A 25,303-nucleotide genomic window follows, 5' to 3' on the forward strand; every position below is an offset into this window, starting at 1 on the left:
GGAGAATATATTTGCAAATGTTATCACCAATAAAGGTTTAATCTCCAACATTTACATGGAGCTCATACAACTTAACAAAAGGAAGATAAACAACCCAATCAAAAAATGGGCAACGGACCTAAATAGATACTTTTCGAAAGAAGACAGAAGGAAGACCAAAAGACATATGAAAACATGCTCAAAGTCACTAATCATCAGAGAGATGCAAATCAAAACGACAATGTGGTACCATCTCACACCTGTCAGAATGGCTATCATCAACAAATCAACAAATGACAAGTGCTGGAGAGGATGTGGAGAAAAAGGAATCCTCGTGCACTGCTGGTGGGAACGCAGACTGGTGCAGCCATTGTGGAGAACAGTATGGAGTTTCCTCAAAAAACTAAAAATAGAACTCCCATTTGACCCTGTGATCCCACTTCTAGGAATATATCCCAAGAAACTAGAAACACCAATTAGAAAGGATACATGCACCCCTATGTTCATAGCAGCACAATTCACCATAGCTAAGATTTGGAAACAGCCTAAGTGCCCATCAGTAGATGAGTGGATTAGAAAACTGTGGTACATCTATACAATGGAATACTATGCTGTGGTAAAAAAGGAGTTCTTACCATTTGCAACAGCATGGATGGAACTGGAGAGCATTACGCTAAGTGAAATAAGCCAGTCAGAGAAAGATAAATATCACATGATCTCACTCATTTATGGAATATAATGAACAACATAAACTGATGAACAAAAACAGATCCAGAGACAGAGAAGCATCGATCAGATCATCAAACCTCAGAGGGAAGGTAGGGGAAGGTGGGGGTAAGGGGGAGAGATCAACCAAAGGACTTATATGCAAGCATATAGGCCTAACCAATGGACACAGACAACAGGGGGGTGAGGGCATGAGCGGGGGAGGGGGGGATGGGGGTTAATGTGGGGATAAGGACACATATGTAATAATTTAATCAATAAAGAATTTAAGAAAAGAAAAGTTCCAAGAACATCCAAGTAACACTTAAAAAACACTGCAGTAAGAGTATGGGGAAGGTCTTTCCTATTAAATATTAGCAAAAACTTAAAAAAAAACTTTTGTATTTAAGGTAGTGTGATACTGATACAGAGGTAGGAAAACTGACTAATGGAAGAAGAGCACCTAGAAACAGATTCATAAATATATAGAAAGTGATATATAACAGGGTGGCATTGCAAATCGCTGGAGAAAGGATGGCCAATTAGATGAATGTTATCCAGATGGAAAAAATTAAATTTGGTTCCTACTCCACACCATACAAAACCTTAAATGAGAGTAAAACTTTAAAAACCTTAAAATAAATCCTCTTATTATGATACAAGAGGATTTATTTGTGACATTAAGTTAGAGAATGATTTCTTATAACAGACACAAAAGATATAAATAAGTAGAGAAAAAACTAATAAATTCAACTCAATTAAAATTAAGACCTTCTAGATGTGAAGAAAAGGGAACCCTCATGTACTGTTGGTGGGAATGCAGACTGGTACAGCCACTATGGAAAACAGTATGGAGGGTCCTCCAAAAACTAAAAATGGAACTGCCTTATGACCCAGTGATTCCACTTCTGGGTGTATATATATGAAGGAACCCAAAACACTAATACGAAAGAATATATGCACCACTATGTTCATTGCAGCATTATTTATAACTAGAGACCTGGTGCATGAAATTCATGCACTGGGGGGGGGGGGTTCCCTCAACCAAGCCTGCTCCCTCTCCAATCTGGGACCCCTTGGGGGATGTCCGACTGCCAATCCTAAACCAGCAGTCAAACATCCCTCTCACAATCTGAGACTGCTGGCTCCCAACTGCTCACCTGCCTGCCTGCCTGATTGCCCCTAACCGCTTCTGCCTACCAGCCTGATCACCCCCTAACCACTCCCCTGCCAGCCTGATTGACACCTAACTGCTCCCCTGCCAGCCCAATCACCCCCAACTGCCCTCCCCTGCTGGCCCAGTCACCCCCAACTGCCCTCCTTTGCAGGCCATCTTGTGGTGGCCATCTTTGACCACATAGAAGGGCCATCTTGTGCGAGGGCATGATGGTCAATTTGCATATTACCTCTTTATTATATAGGATAGCCTAGCTATGGAAGCAGCCTATCAACAGACAAATAGATTAAAAAAACACAATGGTAGATATATACAATGGAATATCACTTGTTCATAAAAAGAATGAAATCTTAACCATTTGCGACAGCAAGGATGGACCTAGAGGGTATTATGCTAAGTGAAATAAGTCAGTCATAGAAACACAAACACCATATGATTTCACTTATATGTGGAATCCAAATAACAAAATAAACGAACAAACAAAACTGAAACAGACTCAAAGGTACAGAGAACAGACTGATGGTTGCCAGAGGGGAGAGGATTGGGGGACTGGTGGAAAAGGTGAAGGAATTAAGAAGTATAAATTGCTAGTTACAAAATAGTCATGGGGCAGTAAAGTACAGCATAGGGAATACAGTCAGTAATACTGTAATAACTATGTATGGTGCCATGTGAGCACTGGAAATATTGGGGGAATACTTTGTAAAGTATATGGTTGTCTAACTACTTCGCTGTATACCTGAAACTAATACAAAATAATATTAAATGTAAAAAAAAATTAAGACCTTCTATTCCAGAAAAGCACCACAAAGAAAGAAAATATAAATTACAAACTGGCAGAAAATATGAAGAATCCCTATAAATCAATAAGAAAAAGACAAACAACCAATAGGAAAATTGGCAAAGACCATTAAAGGCATTTCACAGAAGAGGAAACAGAAATGGCTCACAAACTATGAAAAGATGCTCAATCTCATTAGTAATCAGCTAAGGGAAAATTAAGACCACCACCAGATACCATCTCACACCCACCAGACTGACAAGATTATGCAATATTCTTAAGAAATTGGAACAACAGAACTTCTATATACGGTGGGTGTGGGTGAAAACTGGTACAACCATTTCTGGAAAAAAAATAACTGGTGCTATCGTATATTCTCTGAGCCAGCAATTCCATTTCTAGGCACACAATCTAGTAGAACTCTCCCACTGGTCCAAAAAGGCACATGAAGAAATTTCACAGCAGCATTGTGAACTAGCAGAAAACTCAAACAACCCAAATGTCCATCAAACAAGAGAATGGTTAAAGTTTAGATTATTCACACGATGTAATACTGCACAGTAGTGGAAACGAAAGAATTAATAGCTGCACACAATAACATCAATAACATCTTAAAAACATAACATTAAGTGAAAAATTACAAAGACCACATACAGTAAGATACTATTTTTGTAAAGTTTTAAACCAAGCAAAACCAAACAATACATTGTTTATGGATATATATGTGTGTAATGAAACCATGTTAAGGAAAGCAGAGAATGCCAAACAGAAAATGAGCAGCAGTTCCAGAAATTCATGGATGCTCATTTTGCTACGGCTTATTACTTACACATATTTGCATGTATTCTTTCGAATGTATCAAATATGATATATAATTTTTTTAAATGTAAACACAAGTAAGGGCTCTGGGGCTAAACAGTACTAGTTCAAATCCTGGTGTCTTTCCAGTGCATGACCTTGGCTAGTCTCTTCCCTTTCCTAAGCTTCCGTTTCTCTGTCAGTAAAGCGGGGAGAGTGACACCCCTCGTGGGGTGTTGGGAGCCAATCCTAACTTAGCACAGTGTCAGCGTGTATCAAGCACTAAGTGAACGTTGGCTATTTTCATTGTTACTATTAATAATAAGCACAGTGGCAGGGCAGGGACTTGGGCCACCCCACCTCTCCATCCGGTGCTCCTGCTCTGCTGCCCTTTCTCCCTGCGGCCCCAGGTGGGCTGAAGCAGGTGAGGCTTTCCAGCCTGTCAGCAGAGCAACTGCATGAGGCAGCACCATGGTCCACAGCCCCCGTGCATCCAGGAGATGTTTACATCCTGGTGGTTAAAATCCTCAGTGGGCAGTGCAGTGGCCTCCGGACTAAGGTGATTACTAACCTGCCTAGTGCTAAGAGCCCTCAGAGGATGGCTGGCAGCGAGCACGCCGGATGGCACGGGCACCTCTTGGATTCACATCAGCTCTGGGGACAGAGAGGAGTCTCTTCCAGGCCCTGTCCAGCACCATCGCCTGGAGCTGGGCAAGGGAGGGGGCCGGCAGGTCAAGTCCTCCTGACTCAGGGTGGGTTCCACTTCTAGCCTTGCCTCTGCTTGCTTTAGGAGCCACAGGCAAGCTGCTTCAGTCTCTCACTGGTAAGGCAGCACCCATCTCAAATGCACTGTGAGCTGAGATCAGTGCCCGCCACAGTACGAGCTCCATCACTTTTAGCTCTTATTGTTCCCATGGGGACCCAGGCTCAAGGTGATCATCATTAGTTCATGGGTCCTGCAACTCAACCTGCATCATGTCTGTGTCCCAGGGCCCAGAGAAAGGCTTGATATAAAATAGGCAGCTTCAGGGAATGTTTGCTGAATAAAACTGCCAAGTGGCAGGCAGCCTCTACCCCTGCCCCCCACTCCAGACGAGACCTCACCCCTTTCCGTTCCTGGGGCGGGAAGGTCCTGCCCGTTAGCAGTCTTCCTGGGACTGAGCTGAACCTGCCTCCTGACACCTTCTTCCCCCTGAGTTTTGAGAACAGAGGCAGGAAAGTGGGGGGAGAAGCCCCCACCTGACTTGTACCCCTCTCTAGGGCCCAGATCCAGCCTGCTCTGCTCAGTGCTGCTTCTCTGGCCACCCTGGCCGGGAGGAACGATGGCTTCCTCAAGCTCATAGAGCCACATTCACAGACACCTGCTGTATGGACACACAGACGTGCAGACACACGGTCACATCACAAACCAGCACACTCAGGGCAACACACACGACACCTCAACCTCACAAAAGTGCCCACAGACGCTAACATGCAGACATACACATGTGCACACATTCACCTGTGTGCACTTTCCCCCCCCACACACACACATACCCCATAAGCATATATAGTTAGGGACATGGTGATGAGCACCCAGAGACAGGCAGACATATACAAACACAGGCCTTCACAGGCACGTGGGAACTTCAGCAGCCAGGGAGCCAGGGAGCAGCCAGGGAGCAGCAGGGAGCCAGGGTCTGAGCTTCTCAGGGGGAGGAGGGCTCGGTGCTTTCCTAGAAATGGACTTGACTTACCCTGAACCCTTCCCTGAGGGCCAGCTCAGGGTAATGCTGGCGATCAGTCTCCCCTTGGTCACTCAGCAAGCCTGACATCTGAGGGGATTTTTAAGAAATGGAATAATAATAATAATAAAATAAAAATAAAGAAAGAAATGGAATAAACATTTAAGGTATAATGTCTGCCCCGTCCATGCCATACAAATTATCACACAAACTGCAAGACAATGACAATTAGAGCATCAACTGTTGCAGGCCAGTTTGCCCGTGCAGAGACCTCACTGCCCCCTCCACCAGCCTGCAGCCCGCTGTAAGCCCTCCAGACAGCAGGATGCTGTGATCTGGGACAGGCCTCACCCACCCGGGCCATCTGCACTTTGACCTCCACGCCCGTGGTCCTGGCTTTGAGTTCCATCGAGGTTACTCTCTGTGAGGCCCTGGTTGAGCACAGTTCTGAGCCTCAGTTTCCCCAGATGTCACTGGACCTTTGGTCAGCTTCACCTGCAACTTCCCCACCCACCTGCCTTTTTCCCAGGTCCCATTCACCTCTGTCCCTAGCACTTCACACATTGCTGGGCATATCCCAAGGACTAAGAACTATTGAAAGAATGAATGACCCCCTCCCACTCCAGGGGGAGACCACCTGTACCCTAATCCTCCTCTCAGGGCCCGCTTCTGGGACACCCACTAACTGGAGTAAACACCATTTCACAGAGAAGGAAAGAGAAGCTTCAGAAAGGTAAAGTAACTTTCCCTGTCACACAGCACAGCCTTGCCCTTGGGGGTTAGTTCTGGGGACGGAGCTCCCCACCCCTCACCTGGGGATGCTAGTGAGGTGCTGATGTGCGCTGGTCCCTAATACTGGTAAAGGGCCTGGCCGGTGTGTGGCTCAGTGGTTGAGTGTCATCCCCATGAACCAGAGGGTCACGGTTCAATTCCCTGTCAGGGCACATGCCCGGGTTGTGGGCTTGATCCCCAGTAAAGGGTGTGCAGGAGGCAGCCGATCAATGATTCTCTCTCATCATTGATGTTTCTATCCCTCTCTCCCTCTCCCTTCCTTTCTCCGAAATCAATAAAAACATATTTTTAAAAAAATAGGGGTGAAGGAAGCAGCCCCATTTTGCCCTTAGGTCCAAGCCACATTCATGGTTCCAGCTGCACCATTAATGAGGGGCACTGTGTTCCTCGCCTTGCCTGGGGTCTAGATGTGAATATAGTTAAGAGGAGGGGGGCTGAGTTCAGCCAGGGTTTGACCACAGGCTGCTGGGCCCGTACCCTCTCAACAAGGAGTGCAGTCACTCCAGGGGCAGAGTGGGTGGCCCCGTCTGACCCTGGCATCTTGTCAGGGGCCCTCACTGGACACCCTGGCCCAGCACAGAGAATTCTTTGGCCAAGATGGAAAACTACATGCAAGCACAGTGCTCTCTAGCAACCTATATAAATCTGGAGAAAAGGGGTCTTTAAACCCTGGGAAACTGCAAACAAAGACACTAACCATGTTCTTGGAAAAGCCTCTAGAATCAAGTAATTACCTGTTAGTTAACAAGAGGGGAGCAGAGATTTTAAGTAATCCCCTGGCATGAGTGTGTGCACGTTGGCCCTCCGGAGGCACAGGAAGCACACACTCACACTTATGTTCACACGCACTCACAGCCCACGCTCGGGTCGCAGGCCTCAGCCGCCTCAGACAGAGCCGGAGCTCCTCCATCTGACCCATCAAGTTCTCTGTTGCTAGTCCCACTCCCCTCCCCACCACTCTCTCCACCCCACTTGATGCTCTGAGCCATTCACAGTCTTTTCTTATGCTGTTCCCTCTCCTTGGGATACCCTTCCCATCCTTTTGCTCCTGGATAACTCTTCCCTCGCTTCCCTCCAGAAGCCTTCCTCCTCTGGGTCCCCAGGGGATTTATCACAGGGATTTGTAACAGGGGCCCTTGAGTCTAGCCCTGCTCTAGACCATGAGCATCTCCATGAGCATCACTGTGCAGCCAACACTCAGCACCAGACAGGCACAGCGCAGGTGCATGGTCGGGAATGAATACACACACACACACACAGTTACACACAGACAGAAGCTGTTCTTAGCTGGCCCTTGCGCTGACCTAGGGCACGGAGGACAGCACAGCACCCGCTGCACAGAAGGACTTCGTCAGGGCCCAGTTCACCAGCCTGTTATCTCTTCTCTGAGACAAGCACCGTCTGTAGGAGATGGATGAGAGCCCAAGAGGGCCCAGGAGAATGAACAACCTGAAGTACCCCTACTATGTGACCGGGTGGGCCCACTGGGAATGGACAAGGAAATCATCACCCCACACGGCCCTCGCTGCGTCGTTAGAAATATGCCTGCTCCAGACTCACAGCTCAGCCCTTTGTGTTTTCTCAGTGAATCTTTTCATGTTGGCGTTATTATCCGTTTTACAAACGAGAAGACTGAGGCTGGGATTCCAAACCCTGGCCTCCCACTTCAGGGCGCTCTCATGAGGATTTGATAGCCAGACAAAACTGGCCCTAATTCACACGCTGGCTGGCCTGCTTCCTTTCCCAGACAATAAGAATCCTGCAATTCAGAAAGCTGCCTCTTTGCCTTGGCTTCAAGGAAGCTCTAGGACAGTGGTCGGCAAACTCATTAGTCAACAGAGCCAAGTATCAACAGTACAACGATTGAAATTTCTTTTGAGAGCCAAATTTTTTAAACTTAAACTATATAGGTAGGTACATTGTTATTAACTTAATTAGGGTACTCCTAAGGCTTAGGAAGAACCACACTCAAGGGGCCAAAGAGCCACATGTGGCTCTCGAGCCGCAGTTTGCCAACCACAGCTCTAGGACAGTGGTTCTCAACCTTGGCTGCACATTAGAATCACCTGGGAATCTTTTTAAAATCCTGGATTTTAAAAAGATTCCCAGGTGATTCTAATGTGCAGCCAATCAGGATTTTTAAAAGATTCCCAGGTGATTCTAATGTGCAGCCAAGGTTGAGAACCACTGCTCTAACCAATTGAGCTAACTGGCCAGGTGCCACGAATTCTTTGTTTTTTAATCCTCAACTGAGGACGTGTTCACCAATTTATTTGTTTGTTTATTTATTTGTTTATTTATTTATTTATCTATTATAGAGCAGAAGGGATGGAGGGAAAGAGGGAAGGAGAGAGGGATGGAGGGGGAGGGGAAGAGAGGGGGAGAGAGAGAGAGAGATATATATCAACGTGAGAGAGAAACACTGATTTGGTTGCCTCTCATACATGCCCCAACCAGGACCGAACCTGCAACCTAGGTATGTGTCCTTTTGGTGTACAGGACGACACTCCAACCAACTGAGCTACCCAGCCAGGGCCCCAGGAATTCTTAAAAGAAGACAAGAACTCAATAATAAGGAACAAAATGGACTGAAACAGAAGGGAACAGACCAGAACACCACAGGGGTTTTCTGGTGTTTCCTCCACCTATTCTCCTTCATGGGATGAAACAAACTCAGAGAAGGAAAGGGTTGGGGCGACGCCCAGAGTGTACTCCAGCTCTCCCAGCCTCTGCAGGCCTCGCTTCTGGCTGACAGCCACTGGCCACAGCGGGCACAGTACCTAGAGTTAACAGAGCCGTGAACTACACGGATTTAAACTGCAGAGGTCAGTTGAAAAATTCCGCATATAAGTGGACCCAAGCAGTTCACACCCCAGTTGTTCAAGGGTCAACTGACCTGTGACCGTGTTTTAATTTAAAAAAACAAACCTTTTAAGTCAAAGAAAATGTTGTCTTTATACCACTGCCATCACAAAGTGTAATTTTAAATATTTTTTATGGAGGAAGTGCCAGAGCCCCAAGTGCTGGGGTCACGAAGGTCCTGTGAGGCCCTCTCACGGCCCCATCTCACCAGGAGGACTGGAAGCTCCTGCTTCCCACCTGCCAGCCCCCAGGGCCCAGGCCTACTCTGCATTTTCCTCCAACAGGAACGCTTTCGAGAACGTTCCAGGGGAAGTGTGCCTTGCCAGGTGAATCTAATTTATACCCTGCGGTAACCACCTCAGACAGCTCCTGAGAGGCTGAAACCACGCCGGCTGGGAGGGGATCCCTGGCTGATTGCACCAGCCCGTTGTCAGGACAAACCTTCCTGGCTGCACAATGTGGAGACAATTAGGGAGCTGGCGCTTTGAAGGCAGAGTCGAGAACCTCCTGACAGAGGTGTTGACTGCGGGCAGCAGACCCTCCGTTCCTCACCCCCGAGGACCACACCTCATCTTCCCAGCCCAGAGCTGGGCTCACTGTGGGGGCAGAGGGGGAGCAGGGCTGGCCTGAGAAACACCATCCCACCCGAGGGCAAGTGGCAACAGAACTCAGGAGAGGTGCGGCAGGTGAAGGGCCTCTGGGCATCACTGCTGACCCTTAATGACCCCGGGAATCACTGCTGACCCTGAGTGACCCCAGGCATCACCGCTGACCCTGAGTGACCCCGGGCATCACTGCTGACCCTGAGTGACCCCGGGCATCACCGCTGACCCTGAGTGACCTCAGGCATCACCGCTGACCCTGAGTGACCCCGGGCACCACCGCTGACCCTTAGTGACCCCGGGCATCACCGCTGACCCTGAGTGACCCCAGGCATCATTGCTGACTCTGAGTGACCCCAGGCATCATCACTGACCCTGAGTGACCCCAGGCATCACTGCTGACCTTCTGCTGGCTACCCTACCTCTCCAGGCCCCAGTGTCCTCACTGGGAAGATGTGGCCATTGCCATGAGATTGTCATGAGAGTGATATGGAGTGAAGAGCAGTAAACAACTCCAGGCAGATGAGACAGGATTATAATTCCCACTGAACAGATAAAGAAACTGAAACAGGCCGAAACCGGTTTGGCTCAGTGGATGGAGCGTCGGCCTGCGGACTGAGAGGTCCCAGGTTCGATTCCGGTCAAGGGCATGTACCTTGGTTGCGGGCATATCCCCAGTAGGGGATGTGCAGGAGGCAGCTGATCGATGTTTCTCTCTCATCGATGTTTCTAACTCTCTATCTCTCTCCCTTCCTCTCTGTAAAAAATCAATAAAATATATTAAAAAAAAAAAAAGAAACTGAAACAGAACAAGGAAACAACTTGCCCAGCAAAGGTCCTGCTGCATAAGGGATTGCACACTACCCAGATCTTAGACATGGACCTGGATCCAGGAGCCCTGAGGGCAGGGTACAGTGTTCCTGAGGACTGGTTTACTTGGGTGCAAATCCTGACCCAGCTCTTACCTGCTGTGGGGACCCCAACATTCTGTCATCTGCCCAGTGTATGTAGTCACAGCTACAGAGTCCTTCCCTCCATCCTGGACTTGTCTCAGGACCATAGCCCTAGGCAGCTGTTCCCACACCCCACCCCTTCTCTGCCTCCCCAACCTGTGAGGTCAGATATCTTCCGGTGTGCAGGGCTCGGGAAGTAGGGCATGAGGCTCATGGTGCAGTATCTTGATTCAGCAACTCCCACCTGGAACAGGTTAAGTGAAAGGATTGGCTCCTGAAAAGCTCAGATTACATGTGATTGCTTCTGAGGAGTCATAGTAACTAATTAAGGTGCCTTGTCAGGGGTCCACTGGGGTGAGCTCAATGAAAATGGGGTGATCAGCACATGCTCGATTACTGAGACACACGGACACATGGTATTCTGGAGCAGTGGGAGGCCAGGTTTTGAATCTTAGCACTTAACTTCTCTGGGCCTCAGTCTCCTCATCAATCAAATGGGAGAGTAATGCTAACATCAAAAGAGTCACTGAGACAACACAGACCAAAGAGAGCACATTCCTGACAAATGCCACTTCCTTTCCATCCCCACACTTTAGAGTAGCTGCTTGGGGTAGTTTAATCATTTCCCTGCTGCATTCTTGGCTGTAATAGTCCTTTTGTCATCAATTAATACAAAATTGTACTCTTGCTCTATCTTTGAGCCATGGTCGTAAAAATAGGGTCTGTGGAGGCAGAATTAATGATAAACAGCTGCAGGGACAGCAGCTAATTACTGAACATCTATGTGGAGGACCTGACTGGGTATTTCTTTCCAAGCCCCAGAAATAGCGTGGGAACCCGGATGAGAACGTCTCCTATCTGGGCCTCAGGTTCCAAATTCATAAATGGATTGAGCCTGACAGTTTCTAAGTTCCTGTCTGGGTCTGAGGTTCCATGAGCTGGTGGACTCAGGGTGAGGCCTCTCCTTTACCCTAATACCGCAGGTTAAGGAGAAAGGGAAATGAGGGTGAGGGATGCGGTAGGAGGAGTGAACTAACATATGCTGAGCACCTACTGTGCACCAGGCGCTGTGCAGGGCTCTCTGGGCACACCACCCATTTGGCCCAACCCAGACATGCCTCTTGGACAGCAACCTGTGAACTCCTCACCACAGCCCTGTGAGTGTGCTGCAAAAGCCCTCATTTTACAGGGGCTCCTGACTCCCTTGCCAGCACACTCCATCATGTCTGCCCCACTGAGCCAGACTCTCCCTTTCTTCATTCAATCACTTAGCAAACACTTGTTGATCATATTACTTCCAGACATCGAAGACACAGCAGGAAACAAAACCTAAAAAGATTTAGACTTCTTGGAGCTTACATTTGAGTGGAGGAAACAGATCACAGACAAACACATGTCAGGCGGTATGAAGCATAGAAAGTGGCTGAAGATGCTACTTTAGACAGGTGGTCAGGAAAGGCCTCCTGGAGCAGGTGACACGAACTTCCATGAAAACCTCTATGGGCCTGAGTCATCGGAGATGGGGCTAGAGCCGTGGTCGGCAAACTGCGGCTCCCGAGCCACATGCGGCTCTTTGGCCCCTTGAGTGTGGCTCTTCCCACGCCTTAGGAGTACCCTAATTAAGTTAGTAACAATGTACCTACCTATATAGTTTAAGTTTAAAAAATCTGGCTCTCAAAAGAAATTTCAATCGTTGTACTGTTGATATTTGGCTCTGTTGACTAATGAGTTTGCCGACCACTGGGCTAGGGCAAGAGCATTCCAAGCAGAGAGAATGGCCATACAAAGAGCCTGAGATGGGAACAAACGTAGTCTGTTTGAGGAACAGCCTGGGCCCACTGAGGCTGGAGTAAGAGAGAAGAGTGTGGAAGGACCTGAGATGAGAGAGCTCGGCGTGGGTCCCACACCTGCCCCTTCCTATCTCCTTTTCCTTCCTCCTACCTGGGCCGTGCTAGGAAAGCAGAGAGATAACTACGGATGTCTGAATGTCTGAGTACAAATGATCTTAGGCATCCTGGAGTCCAAGCCTTCCATTCTGCAGATGAGAAAACTGAGGCCCCAAAGGTGTCTGATGACTTTCCTAGAACCACCAGGCAGTCTGAGTGCAGAGCTGGAGGAGGAGCCGAGCTCTGAATCCCTGGTCCACACTCTCTATCAAGAATGACTGAATCAGGGTCATGAGACCTCAGGGCTTTGAACACTCAAAGTCCTCATCACACACATGAAGACACAGAGGCCTCCAGTCCAGGTGGTTCCAGTGCAGGAAGACAGTAAGGGGCTGGGGTGGGCAGGGGAAGTGAAGACTCAGGTTGGTGCATGCCTGTGAGGGCCTTTGTCCAGCAATCCATCATCATGCTTTTCTCATGCAGGTGGGTGTGATGTTTGAGACCCACCACTAGTTAAAGTCTCCCTGAGTCTGCTGGGCGGTGCTTCCTGAAGCAGACCCTGCTGGGAGGGAAGGTGATTCTGACACATGTGGACCGCGCCAGCCACCACCCACCTCCTGCCACATGCCCTTAGCGGGTCATCTCTCTGCCCTGGGCCTCGGGTCCCCTCTGCCAAAGGGCACCGCAGCGCTTGGGAGCAGCATCAGATGAGATTCTGGGGAAGGTTCTTTTCTGGAGCAAACCCAGCACCAGCCAGCGCTCTCACTGGGAGGCAGTGACGGTACAGACGGAGGCAGCACATGCAGGCCTCCACACGGCCTGGCACACAGTCGGTACTCAGTAGACGTTTCCTTGGGCTGGGAGGCAAGAGACCGGGCTCGGTTCTTTACATGACTTTTGCTCTGTGATCTTCCATGAGCCAAATCCTCTCTATGGGCCTCAGTTTCCACATCAGCAAAAACAAAGTGCAAACAAGGCATTCAGACTTGTGGCCTCCAGGAGCCACCTCCTCCTGTCCTGGATACCGGGTGAGAAGGAAAGGGAGCTGCGCTGGGGGGTGGGCGGGGGGAGCATCTGAGGCACAGCAAGCTGGTCTTTCTCCCTGGGGCCAAACTCTCCTGACTCCCAATTGCTATGCTGGCAACTAACCCTGGTCAGAATGACACCATAAGGCCAAACTGGCTCCCAAGACTTGGGGTTCAACAGATTCTGGGAAGCACAGACTCATGGTTAAATGGGGGTGCTGAAGGCAGCTTTGGGCAGTGGGACAATCACAGAGCAGGGAACCAGAGACATAAGGTAGAGTCCCAGGTGTGATACCTGAACAGGTAGCTTCCACTCTGCGGATTTCGGTGACCCCTCTGTAAAACAGGGATCCTGCCATGGCCCTGTGCATTCCCGGAGCGCAGGAGCTACCCACCAAACTCTGCATCCTGGGGCCCTGCCATACCTGGTGCCACTGTTACTTTCAGCTCAAAAACCTATGCATTTTGACTCTGATACAACAAAAAGAGTTGAACCTACTGGGACGTGTGCCTTGCTCCACAGGTGGCAGAGACCTCCTGGTCTTACCCCCAGAGGTGCAGTCATGCAGAGACCTCAGGTCCCATCATTCCATCTTCAAGAAATGCACAGCCCAGCACCACCGTGCCATCTGCCTTCTGAGGCTTATGTCCCCAACACACAGACTTGTCAAGAGAGGCGGGGGGGTGGGGCGGGGGGAGAGAGGTGTGAAGAGGGAGGAAGAGCAGACTGTGCTTCTTCGGACGGCTACCTCCCAGCCCTGTGGAAACTGCCACTCGCAGCGTCATGGAGTCCCGCGACGGGCTCTCATTTTATCATTAGCCATGGCGGAAGAATGCATGGCGAGGAGGCAGCACGGCACGAGTCAGCGCCATAATCACTTACAGACCGTGCTGGCCTCAGGCCTGGCAGTGGAGGAAGATTTATTGTGGGGATGGAGAGAAAACAAAGAACAGTTGTGCAAACTTTACGGAGCTACATTATGGGAAATGCCTTTCCTGTTTCCCACTGGTAAATGTGCTGGACGCTGTTTCCAAAGGGAATTGGGTGCAGACACTGCGCCCCGAAAGGCTTGCCGAGCTGAGCCGAGCTGGCCTGGCCCATGGTGCCAGGCCCTGGCTGACGGCCAAGCCCTGCTGTCTGAGGCGCAGATGACCTGGCTGCTCTGTGAACCTGGGGACGAGGGCTCCTTCCTGGGCCTCCATGGCCTCATCTGCCTACTGCCATTCCCCCACCAACATATCTGCCACATGACCAGCATTGGAAATGTTAACACTGATTGTGTCGCTCTCCCATTCAGAACCCCTCCACCACTCTCTCCACTGCCCTCAGGTAGAGTCCACGCTGCCCACGCTGACTCTGAGGCTCTGCCATCTCTGTTCCCAGCTCCCATGCACGTGATGCGCTCCAAGCACCAGACGACGCCCATGCTTCCCCCAGGGGTCAAGGCTGTCACATCTCAGAACTTTCATACATGCTGTTCCCTTTCCTTGAAATGCCCTTCCTTGTGGTCTGCACCTAAAAAGCTTCTCCCCTCCCCTCAAAGCCCAGCTTTGATGAGGTCCTGGGGGAAGTCTCTGTGGCACTGGGTTAACCCCTTCGCCACCAGATCGTCCCTCACCTGATGCTGCCCCCACCCCCTGCTTCTAGCATTGAACGCAGCACAGTGTGTATCCATAGTGCTGTGTTGAAAAGTTGGGAGGAGGGAGAGGGAGAAAATACAGATGAGCCCAAGGCTGTCTCCTGGGCGAGGGGGAGAGACACAGGTTCTGGGTCTTAGAGTGTCGAGGTCACCGAGGCCATGGGGTTGTTTGACAGAAGAAGACAGGACGCTGAGGCCTGTCACGGCAGCAGTCCAAGGGAGGCACACAGTCGGCTCAGCTAGCCCATCCGCCATCAGCAGAGACATAGCCTATTAATTCTCCATGAGAAGTTTACCATTGCCAGGATGTCCCTCTTAGAAAACACGGTCTGGACGCTTTCTTAGAGTCACTGTTGATTCTATCTGACTTTCTCATTCCAATAAGAGAATCATTTCAATTCCATTTACATTTAATTCAAAAGCTCCCCCCCCACCCTTTTATTATTTTAATTCAATTCAGAGGGTTGTGTGTTTTTATCCTTAATTTTTTTCATATTCCATAAAGCAGCATTCACAAAACTTGGCCAGGGTTCCTTAAGTGTGGTGCTCCCAGGAATTCTCATCTCTTCAAGAGCTTGGGTTTGATGACTCAAAAGTAAAAAAAATGGAACAAGAGCTCCTGTTTTCATGCATTTTCAAGTATTTGCCAGGCATGAGGTAAGTGCTCCACATACATGATCTCATTTAATTCTCACAACACTCCCCCTTTATACAGAGAGGACACTGAGGCTCAGAGAGGCCTTGTGACTTATTTGGATCTCACAGCTGCTTAAGGAGCAGAGCGGAGATTTGAAACCGAGGGGTTATCCTATGTGCTTGGCTATTGGTCCACCCTGGCTCACCAATTCCTGGCTCATAATTTAAATAAGATGGGAAAGGAGGGATCACGGACAGAGAGGAGGTAGGAGTGGGCATCAGAAGGTGAATGGGAATGATGTGGGGTGGAAGGTGGAGATGGAAGTAAGGGGGTGGAGGATGAGGTAAGGGTGGGCTGTTGGGCAGGGAAGGAGGAGAGGGCAGGAGAGCTGCAGGCAGAGGCCTAAAGGCCAGAAATTGCATTTGGGGGAGCCTGTGGCTAACAGGTGACATGCTTGATGGAAAACCCAACTGGGAAGAACACACCAGGCAGGAGCACTGGATTTGGAGTTGGGAACTCCTCTTGATCCCCTCCATGGAGCACTCTGCAGTGTGCAGAGCAAAGCCCCTTCACCCCTTACAGAGACTCCTCTGCAGTGAGCAGCACAAGCCGCATTTTACAGATGCAGACACTGAGACTCGGGAGTGAAGGGACTTGTCCAAGATTGCATAGCTAGTGAGCCTCAGAGCTGGGACGAGTCTCCAACGCCACCTATCTCCAGTTCCCCTGCCTTCCCAGGCATGCCATTTCCATCTGGGTGCTCAGTTTCCCACTCTGTACATGACGAAAGGGAGCCTCGGGGCTCTGACCTGACCGTAAGGCCGGAGCTTCAGAAAGCTTGAGTTTGATTTTTTTAAAAACTAAGGGCAAGAGGAAGGCATCCAATGTGAGCCAAGATCTGTGGAGCTGGCATCTTAGCTTCAAGAAGGGAAAAGGCATTTTGATCTGTTGGGTCCCCACTGAACTCAGAGTGCTATGCATTATCCCATTTCACAGCTCAGGAAACTGAGGCTCAGAACAGCCAAGTCCCATCCAAGGTCACGCAGCCTGTCCGTGGCAGAGCTGGCACTTAAACAGCCTTTTTTGTTCCTTTGGGGACACTGGCAACAGCGTGGCCACTATCCATTTTAGACTCTCCCTTTTCTCCTTTCCTAATGCAAACTGCCCGGACCAGTCAGATTCATCCATTGTGCATGCACTGTGTGCCAGGCACCGTGTGAGCACCTCATGTAGAGTATCTCACAGAAGCCTGACCACAGTTCCACTCCCTCAATTCTCCAGGTAAGAAGACAGAAGCCAATGTGCACACGACCACAGCTGATAGATAGCAAAGCCAGGTTTCAAGTAAAGGCTTTTTTTGCAGAAAAACTTCCAAGCACCAGATTAGGGGGTGGACATGACCATCTTTAAGGTCCCTCTAATTTTGTGACTTCACAGAAAACTGCTCTGGAGGATAGGATCCAGGCAACCTCACACAGCCTCGGAGCAGAGAGGTCAGATGGCTACCCAGCCCTCTCCTCTGCCTCCACGGTCAGGCCAGGTGTCAAAGAACATGTGGTCCCCCAGACACTCAGCCACACCAGGAAGCACTGATACACTTGGGCAATGCATTCTGAAAGAGCAGGAGACAGAGAAACGGGAGCAGAGGAGGGGACACTGGGCTGGGTTGTGAAGGATGGGTAGCCATTTCCTGTGCCAGGAAAGGCATTCCAAACAGAGGGACCAGCAAAAGCCAAGGCCCAGAGGAGCAAAAGAAGCTGGAGTCCAGGAGGAGAGGCGACCTCGGGCAGGGAGAAAAAAAGCAGGCGTTCCAGGGCTACCGTTAACTCTTAACTCCAGGTGGCACGGGGCCACCGGCGCTGCCTCTCCAGCTTCAGCTTGCCCGTCTAATAATGAGTAGACAAGAGGACTGACTGAATCCCAGGAGAGACCCCAGAGGGGCTGTTAACGAGACACATCTGGATGCCAACCTGAAGGCTGCTTTTGCCCAGAAAGGTTTTCCTACCCAGACCCTTCCTCCCTGGAGTGAGGTGAGGCTCAAACCCCCATTTCCCAAGCGGTGGGCTTCAGACAATCTGCACGGGCTGGGCCAGCCTGGCCTCCCTAGGCTCATTTACAACAGGATTCTCCGGGGGTTTTCAATCATGTTCCACTTCGCGGGTTCTTAATCGCTCCAGAACCCCCAGCCTCCACAAAGAAAGCTTGTTTTCAGGTGATATATTTATTTTCTATGTGAAATGTCTTACTCCTTATTCCATGAGCACTCTCTCCTCCAAGACAGAGCAAAAGACCTGTCGTGTCCGCAGGCAGGGACCTGCAGCAGGCCCTCACGGGGACTGGGGCACTGGCCTAGGAATACTAGTTAAATGCTGATGTCTAGTGGTTTCCCTGCTCCACCAGGACTCCCTGAGGCCAGACTGGCTTGGATTCCCTTCTGTGACCCCCAACTCCCTCTCCTTCCCCACCCCTCTCAGCACCCAGGGTTTTGTTACTCAGGAGGGGTGGGGCTGTGGCAAAGCAACAAGAGCAAGCCAGCCCCAGGGCCTGGCACACAGATGCTCAGCCACGGCGTGCTGAATGAGTTTCAGATCTGAATATTCCCTTGATATTTGTAAGAAGACTGATGATTACTCTCTGCCTGGAAGATGGCTTGGGGTCTTGACGGGCACACAGTCTCTGGAGTCAGGCTGAGAGCTGGGTTCAAATCTAACCCACAATATACTTGGGGCCTGGACTTGAGCATGAAATGGACATCCCTTTCCCCATCTGTAAAATGGGGATAATAATTCCAGTCTCCAGGGATGTTCTGAGGGCTGGGATCATGCATGTGGGGAAGCCCTATATAAACTGAAAAACACCCAACGAGTGTTTCAATAACGTTCCTGTCCCTCTTGACCGACTTGGACAAGGTTGTGTGTCAGGCCTCAAATCCTCAGCTCCTGGCTCCCCTCCCTCCACTGTCCAGCAATAACATCATAAGATTCAAGGGCAGTGTCCTTCCCACGGTGCCAGAAGTCTCCCATCACAGAGTCCTATCTCTGGACCCCGGCTCCCAGCACAGGGCCCTGCACAGGGGGCAGCCTGCCCCTCGGGTGAGGCAAGTGTTTCGGGAGGATCCTTCACTGGTTTATGGCTCACGTTCCCACTGACTAACCTTCCCCAACCATCCCCTTCAGGAAACTCCCTGCCCAATGAAGCCCGTTGCTGTGTGCTCCCTGGTCCTCACCGCCTCTCAGGGTCTGTCTTCCCTGGTAGACCTGCCTGCTCAGATACTTCAGGCTCCCAAACAATTCCCAGGATGGAGCCTGAGATGTTGAGGTGAGTCAGGGTGGCTGCTGGCCTGGAAATATGTCCTACCCTCAGGGCTGGTCTCAGGCCACGAGGGGCAGGAAAGGTGCCAGATGCCCAGGCACCCGTCCGCTGCAATTTAAGAGGCACAGAGGAATCGACTCTTTGGAAGGAAGAGGCTGGGCAAAGGCGGGTAAGTGGAAGGCAGCAAGGCCTCTGGAGTGGTCCAGGCAGCTGAGCCGGGGGATACAGAACAGGCCATGTGGACTCTGAATGTCCGTTTCCTCTTCTGTAAAACGGGCATGATAACTCATGGCTGGGCACAGCATGTCTCAGAATATATTAGTTCTCTTCTCTCACAGGACTTCCCATGAGTTATGATCCCAGCCTGCCAATCAAGTCTCTCTCTGACTCTCAGCCCATAGCCTGCCTGGGCAGATATGGTCAGTATCCATCCCCTGCCAGGTGGCAGACTGTGTGACCTTGGGAAGTGCTATAGCCTCTCTGGGCCTCAGAGTTTTGACCAGTTTTGTCTGAAGATGGCATGGGGAATTGCCAACACTGAGCCAGAATATAAAAATCCCTGAATCTCAATAAACAGCAACTCCCTCCATCTCCCCCCAACCCCTCCTAGCACCCAGGGTTTTGTTCTCAGGGGCGTGGGGGGCGGGACAAAGCAAAAAGAGGAAGCCAGAAGCCCCAGGATTATGGGAAATGAAAGCAAGTTTGGCCTGGGCTGGCCCTCTGGGAGATGAGCAAGGAGGTCCAGCCAGGTGGCGAGTGTTCCGAGTGTCTTGGCTGGTTAAGGTCAATCAATAATGATCAGCTTTTGGTTGGATGCATTTCCCTGGCCCCAGGTCCAATGGCACCAGAGACAGAGTGTCAATAACAGAGAGGGATGGGGACCAGTGGCTGGTGTGCTGCAGCTGTGGAGGGACCTGGGCAGGATGAAAGGCCAGCCTAGAGGCTCCAGCTGTGCATGGGACCGGGGGCACCGACCAGAGCCTCCTCCCCGTGCCTCTCCCAGCACCCCTTCTACTCCAGTTGCCCTGAGCAGGCGAGGAGCAGGCGCTCTGCATTGCTGGTGGACACCTCACAAGGCCAGTGGCTCGCGTGACAGCCCTGCCCACCTCACCAACAGCAGAGGCTGCTGGAATTAGCTGACCTCAAGGCCAGCCTCCACCACTAACTTCCCGCCAAGCCTCAGCTTCCTCTTTTGTGAAAGAGACATAAATGATCCTGTCCTAACTCCTAGGGCTACTCTACGGGTCTCCCGAGATGATCCGTGTGGAAGAAGGTGATGCGGGAAGGACAGAATTAACTAAGTACCTCCCTAGGTCATCTCTTTTCATCCCAACAACAATCCTGAAAGGCAGGTACTATTATCGCCCCATTTAATAACCAGCTGTGCTTCAGTTCAGAAAGGCCAAGTCACCTGCCTGAGGTCACACGGCTGGTGAGAGGCAGGGCCAGGCAGGGCCCTAGGTCTTGTGACTCCAGACTGGGCTTCCACCTGTCTACACACAGTTCCCACATGACACTCACAATGTTGGTCAAAGCTCTTCACAAAAGTCAGGGGCTGTTGTCATTATGATCCTATATAATAAAAGCCTAATATGCAAATTGACCGAATGGCAGAACAACCGGTGGAACCACCAGTCGCTATGACGTGCACTGACCACCAGGGGGCAGACACTCAACGCAGGAGCTTCCCCCAGCCTGCAGGCTCTGATGGGTGGCGGCGGGGGGCAGGGCCGGCGAGCGGGTGACGCCATGCCAACCAAGGCGGGTCCCAGCAGGGCCCCCCCCGATTGCCCCACCAGTCGCCCCACAGATCAGTCCTGATCGTTGGCCAGGCCTAGGGACCCTACCCATGCACGAATTTTGTGCACCAGGCCTCTAGTTTCTTATAAAACCTAAGGCTATGAGAGGTTTTCCTTTTCATTCTGCCTCTCTCTTTCTCCATGTGGAGAAAAGCAAACTACACAGTTGGCTAATTCCTTCAGTCTCAGACAATCAGAATTCCAACTGTCTGGGACAGCCAACCTAAGAAAGCAAGAAATTAATCTTTTCAAAGCTAAGGTCTTCGAGGCGTCGCAGCAGTATTTGGGTTGGACGTAACCTTGCTATCCTAACGCAGATGAAACCCCAAATGTAATAAGGCTAAGACAACTCGGACCACGTAAGAACCATAACAGGATATTGCAAAGAGATTAGGGGGCTTCCTCTGGGCGGTGGGACCAGCCAGGGGAGGGCAGGGTGAGGGATGGATGGCATGGTCTACCTGGGGGCCAGCGAGGGGGGTCCCGGTCCCAGGCCTGGCTGAGGACGAGGCGGCGTGGCAGAGGGGAGCTGGCTCCTCCCCGACACCTCGAGGCCGCCTGCTGCGGAGCGAGGCTTCACACTTAGGTTAAATGTAAACCAGCTGCAGGACGGAGTGTTACAGTTGGATGGGGTGGGAAGGCTTACCTCATGAAAGAACTGTGGAAACGGCTGCTGGAAAGATAATAAAAGGATTAACTGCTATTTTAGTGGGCCATTTACTCTTCAATCAAAGTGTCTCATCTATTTCCTGTTCTCCAGAGGCTCTGGGTCCAAAATTCCTTTGTCTATTACAGCACATGGTAGCAGAGGCCTGTCATGAGAAATTAATAATTTTACAGGGAAGGGTGATTTTATTTATCTGGGTGCGGGCTGGAGCCCGCCCCTTCCCACGGGTTGCCTACTGCGCCAGCATCTCCGGAAGGGGGAGCACTCCCACTGGGGGCAGGGAGGAGCTCAGAGGAGACCTCTGCTACCATCTCCAGATGGGGGACCCAGCAGGGCTGGCCCCACGACCCCAGAGAATCATCAGTTGAACAGGAGAAAATCTGCACAAACAAGAGCACCACCATTTAGAAAGATGTGTGTTCAAATTCCACTCCAGTGGTTATCAGCTGTATGACCCTGGGCAGCAGATACTTATTTATTGTTGTTAGTATTATTGCTATCATGATTACTAGCCTCTACTGTTGTATCGCTAGCTGTAAAATGGGGGTTCTAAGAGTGTCTACCCCGTAGGATAGTGTGAGGACCACACAGAGTTACCGATTAAAATAGCCCCTGCACCCAGTCAGCACACAGAAGCTGCTTGCCAGTATGATCACCATCACCCCAAACCCTCAAAGAGGCAAGATGCAGTGTTTTTATAGCAGCAAGTGGAAGGCCAGCTGGACCCCCTGAAACCTTTGTTTCTTTGCCTGTATAAACTGTTAGTTTTATAGGAGTCATGAAGATTAAATGGGTGAGTACAGACACAGCTTTAACATCACCTCCTCCTTGAAGCCCTTCTGGGCCTCCCCTCCTTGAGCCCACGCAAACTCCATCCCAGAACCTGTCACTGATCTCCACACCATCTCCCACCCATCCCTGACCATGAGTGCCCCCAGAGCAAGGACCATGGCCGGTCTGGGTCTGGGTACCCAGAGTCAGGCATGAGCCAGGTCTAAGCCAGTGTCTTTCTGTGGAGTCTGCTGAATCAAGCGAGATCCTGGCAGGCTGGCCCAGAGAGGGATCCTGAGACTACACTGAGTAATCTGTGTTTCTCTGACCCACTTGTTAGTCCTCTATTTACCAAACTGGAAAATGGGCAGGAAAGACTCAATCATCTCTGAGGGCCCTAATGTGCAACACGGACACTGCTGGATGCTGTGATTCCACACAGGAGGCCCTAGTGTGAGAAGGCCCTGACCACAGCTCACCGGGAATCAGGCCGTGTAGCCTCCACGTAGGCCCCCAGACACCAGTGGGATCACCCACCGGAAAAGACATGAAGGACTGTAGCTCCAGGGTCTCAGAGGGAGACAGGGCCCCTCTGTCTGCCAGCAGCCCTGGCCTGTGATGTCCATTGGTCCTCTCCTTCCAAGCAGGAACATGCCTTTCAGCAAGCCATGTGTTGTGACACCCCATGTGAACTACAGCATCCCCAGAGTGGCTGGCCATCAGCTCTCCCTGCAGCATACTCTTGGGCCAAAGACATGTGGTAACCTCAATTCTCAGCCTGCTCACTCTCACCTCTCCCCACACCAGCACACTCACCACCAGCTATTCACTGCCCCTCACTTGCCTATAAAGTGAACTCCTTCTCATCCTCAAGACGCAGCCTCCTCAACGTTGAACAGGCGGGGCCAGGGGATGCCCAGCTCACAGCAGCACAAGCAGATGGGGACCAAAGGACGAATACCTGGTCTCAGCAGGACGGAGTTTATGCTGCCAGCTGCCAATGCTTCCTGCCTCCTCCCTGGTCCCTACAAAAGCTGCCCTGGGCTTCGAGCAGGGACAGATGTGTGCCCCTGTTCCCACTGCACCTCTTCCCAGACTGAGCGCTCCGCCAGGCAGGGCCCAGTGACAGTGACAGCACGCAGGTGTGGAGGAATCAACCTTGGCTCTGACACTGCTGCAGCCCAGACACACCGCTCCCTCCCTCTGCCTCACCCAGGCCCCAATGGGTGGGCACTGGTGGCTCCACAGCCCTTTCCCTCTGGGCAGGCACTTTTCCTGGGGGGCTGGCTGGGCCTTGGCGGCAGGCACAGTGCTCAGCTGAGGATACCAGGGACTAAGCCTACATTCCTCCGATACGGATTTCCACCAGTGAGAGCAGACGCAGAAATGGTCAGAATGGCCAGAGGCCCACGTGGCTGCAGGTGTGTGTGTGTGTGTGTGTGTGTGTGTGTGTGTGTGTGTGTAAACCCCAGCAGAACACTGCAGGTGCTCTCCCGGGCCTTATCTGTTAACCCTTGGCCATACCCCTAAGCCTGCCCTGGGGACCCATAGCTCGAGCTGGATGCTCATGACGACTCGTGCTCCTTACAGGGTCAGCCAAGCTGTGAGCTTCCAGGAGGCCCAGGACCCAGCAGGACAGCTTGTGCCCCACGACTCATTTGGCCATCAGCACGGGGGACACTGAACGTGTGCATGTAAGGGAGAAGGCTGGCGAGCCTGCTCTGACCTCAGAGCACGTGTGTCACCACCTACCGTGTGTGTGCACACCAGGCCGTGTAGCATGCCTTGGGGTGGGGAAGGGGCACACGGCAAGTACGAAGGGCCCTCTGCCACGGTGCCCAGTGACAGGTGCACTGACCGTCCTGACCAGTGGCCACATCCATAGCATCTTCCTCCCCTCCTCACTCAGCACAGCGGGTCTCAGCCAGTCCCCAGGTAAGGAGGCCCAGGCATGCCTCTCAGGCAGTGAGGGTCGGGTGGACATGGCCTGGTGGCCGCGGGAACTCACCATGCACTTGTTGGGCTTCTCGCCTGAGTGCACCCTCATGTGGATGAGCAGTTTGTAGCGGGCGTTGAAGGGCTTGTAGCGGCGCACACAGCCGGCCCAGAAGCAGGTGAAGTCCTCGCCCTTGCGCTGGTCGATGTGGCTCTTCTCGATGTGCCGCACCAACTCCTCCTGCTGCTCGTAGGCTGCACAGCAGTCCACCCACCGGCACGCCTGCCGCCCAGCCACCCTCCCCACCAGGCCCAGCCCCAGGCCTCCAAGGCCCGGGCCTGATGGCACCTGAGGCAAGGGATAGGGGGGTGGCAGGCCAGGCTGGTGAGGTCCGAAGAGCTCTGAGAACTCGTCTGCAGGCTCCTGCTTCAGGAAGCCCGCCTTCCGGCAGGATTCCACCTGCAAACTGCCCTCATGACTCTCAGTGGTTGCAGGGCCCAGCTGGGCCCGCTTGGGAGGGCCCCCCAGGTCTCCCGGTAGAGGGGGGCTCCGGAGTCCATTCACACAGGTGACCAGAGCAGTCTGGGAGGAGCGGACGATAGAGGTGATGTCGGAGGAGGCACAGGGTGAGGAGGAGGCTGAGGAGGTGACGGGCAGGCCCAGGAGGCAGCAGCGCTTCAGGCCGCCCTCGGGGAGGTGGGCCTCAGGTGGGGGGCCCAGGCCGGAGCTGGATTCACTGCCTAGAAGGTAGCAGGAAGGTGCAGGGTGGACAAGGCCTCGGCCCGGGAGGTCCAGGTCCGTGTGCGGGCCAGAGGCTGGTGGGGCCCGGCAGTGGGCAGACAGGGGTACCCGAGCTTCCATCATTGCCTGGTAGATGGGCAGGGACTCCTGCTTGATGTGCTGTGTGGCCGGGAGGCTGCCATTCACATATGTGGCCTGGGGTCTGGGTGACCTGGAAGACAGGGGCCAGAGAGGCCATGAGCGGGTGGGCACGCACAGTGGGGAGGCCCAGGAAGGGGGCGGCGAGGAACCTGAGGGCCGAGGGCCGGGGCCGAGGAAGCCCAGAGCAAGGATGGAAGGTGAGGAATGGAAGGCGGGTGGGGAGGGAGGGAGGGAGGGAGGAGGGAGGGGCCGGTAGGAAGGTAGAGATCTGCTGTCTGGCCAGCAAGGAAGAGTGTGGAGGAAAAGGGGAGAGGGGAGGAAGAGAAGTGGGGCTGGGGAAAGGTTCAAAAGAGCAGGAGGTCTGAAGAGGAGAAT

General features: G+C 51.8%; 1 protein-coding gene across 1 annotated transcript in view; it reads right to left on the reverse strand.

Moving 5' to 3' along the window:
• Positions 1-25,303, reverse strand: part of GLIS1 (GLIS family zinc finger 1) — an 85,065-nt gene that overhangs the window by 54,390 nt on the left and 5,372 nt on the right. The window contains exon 2 of the mRNA XM_023752784.1: positions 24,119-24,998. Coding sequence (XP_023608552.1) covers positions 24,119-24,910 — 792 coding nt within the window. The 5' untranslated portion in view covers positions 24,911-24,998. The remainder of the gene's footprint in view (positions 1-24,118; positions 24,999-25,303) is intronic.

This window comes from Myotis lucifugus, unplaced genomic scaffold, assembly GCF_000147115.1.
Source record: "Myotis lucifugus unplaced genomic scaffold, Myoluc2.0 scaffold_37, whole genome shotgun sequence".
NCBI classification, from domain to species: domain Eukaryota; kingdom Metazoa; phylum Chordata; class Mammalia; order Chiroptera; family Vespertilionidae; genus Myotis; species Myotis lucifugus.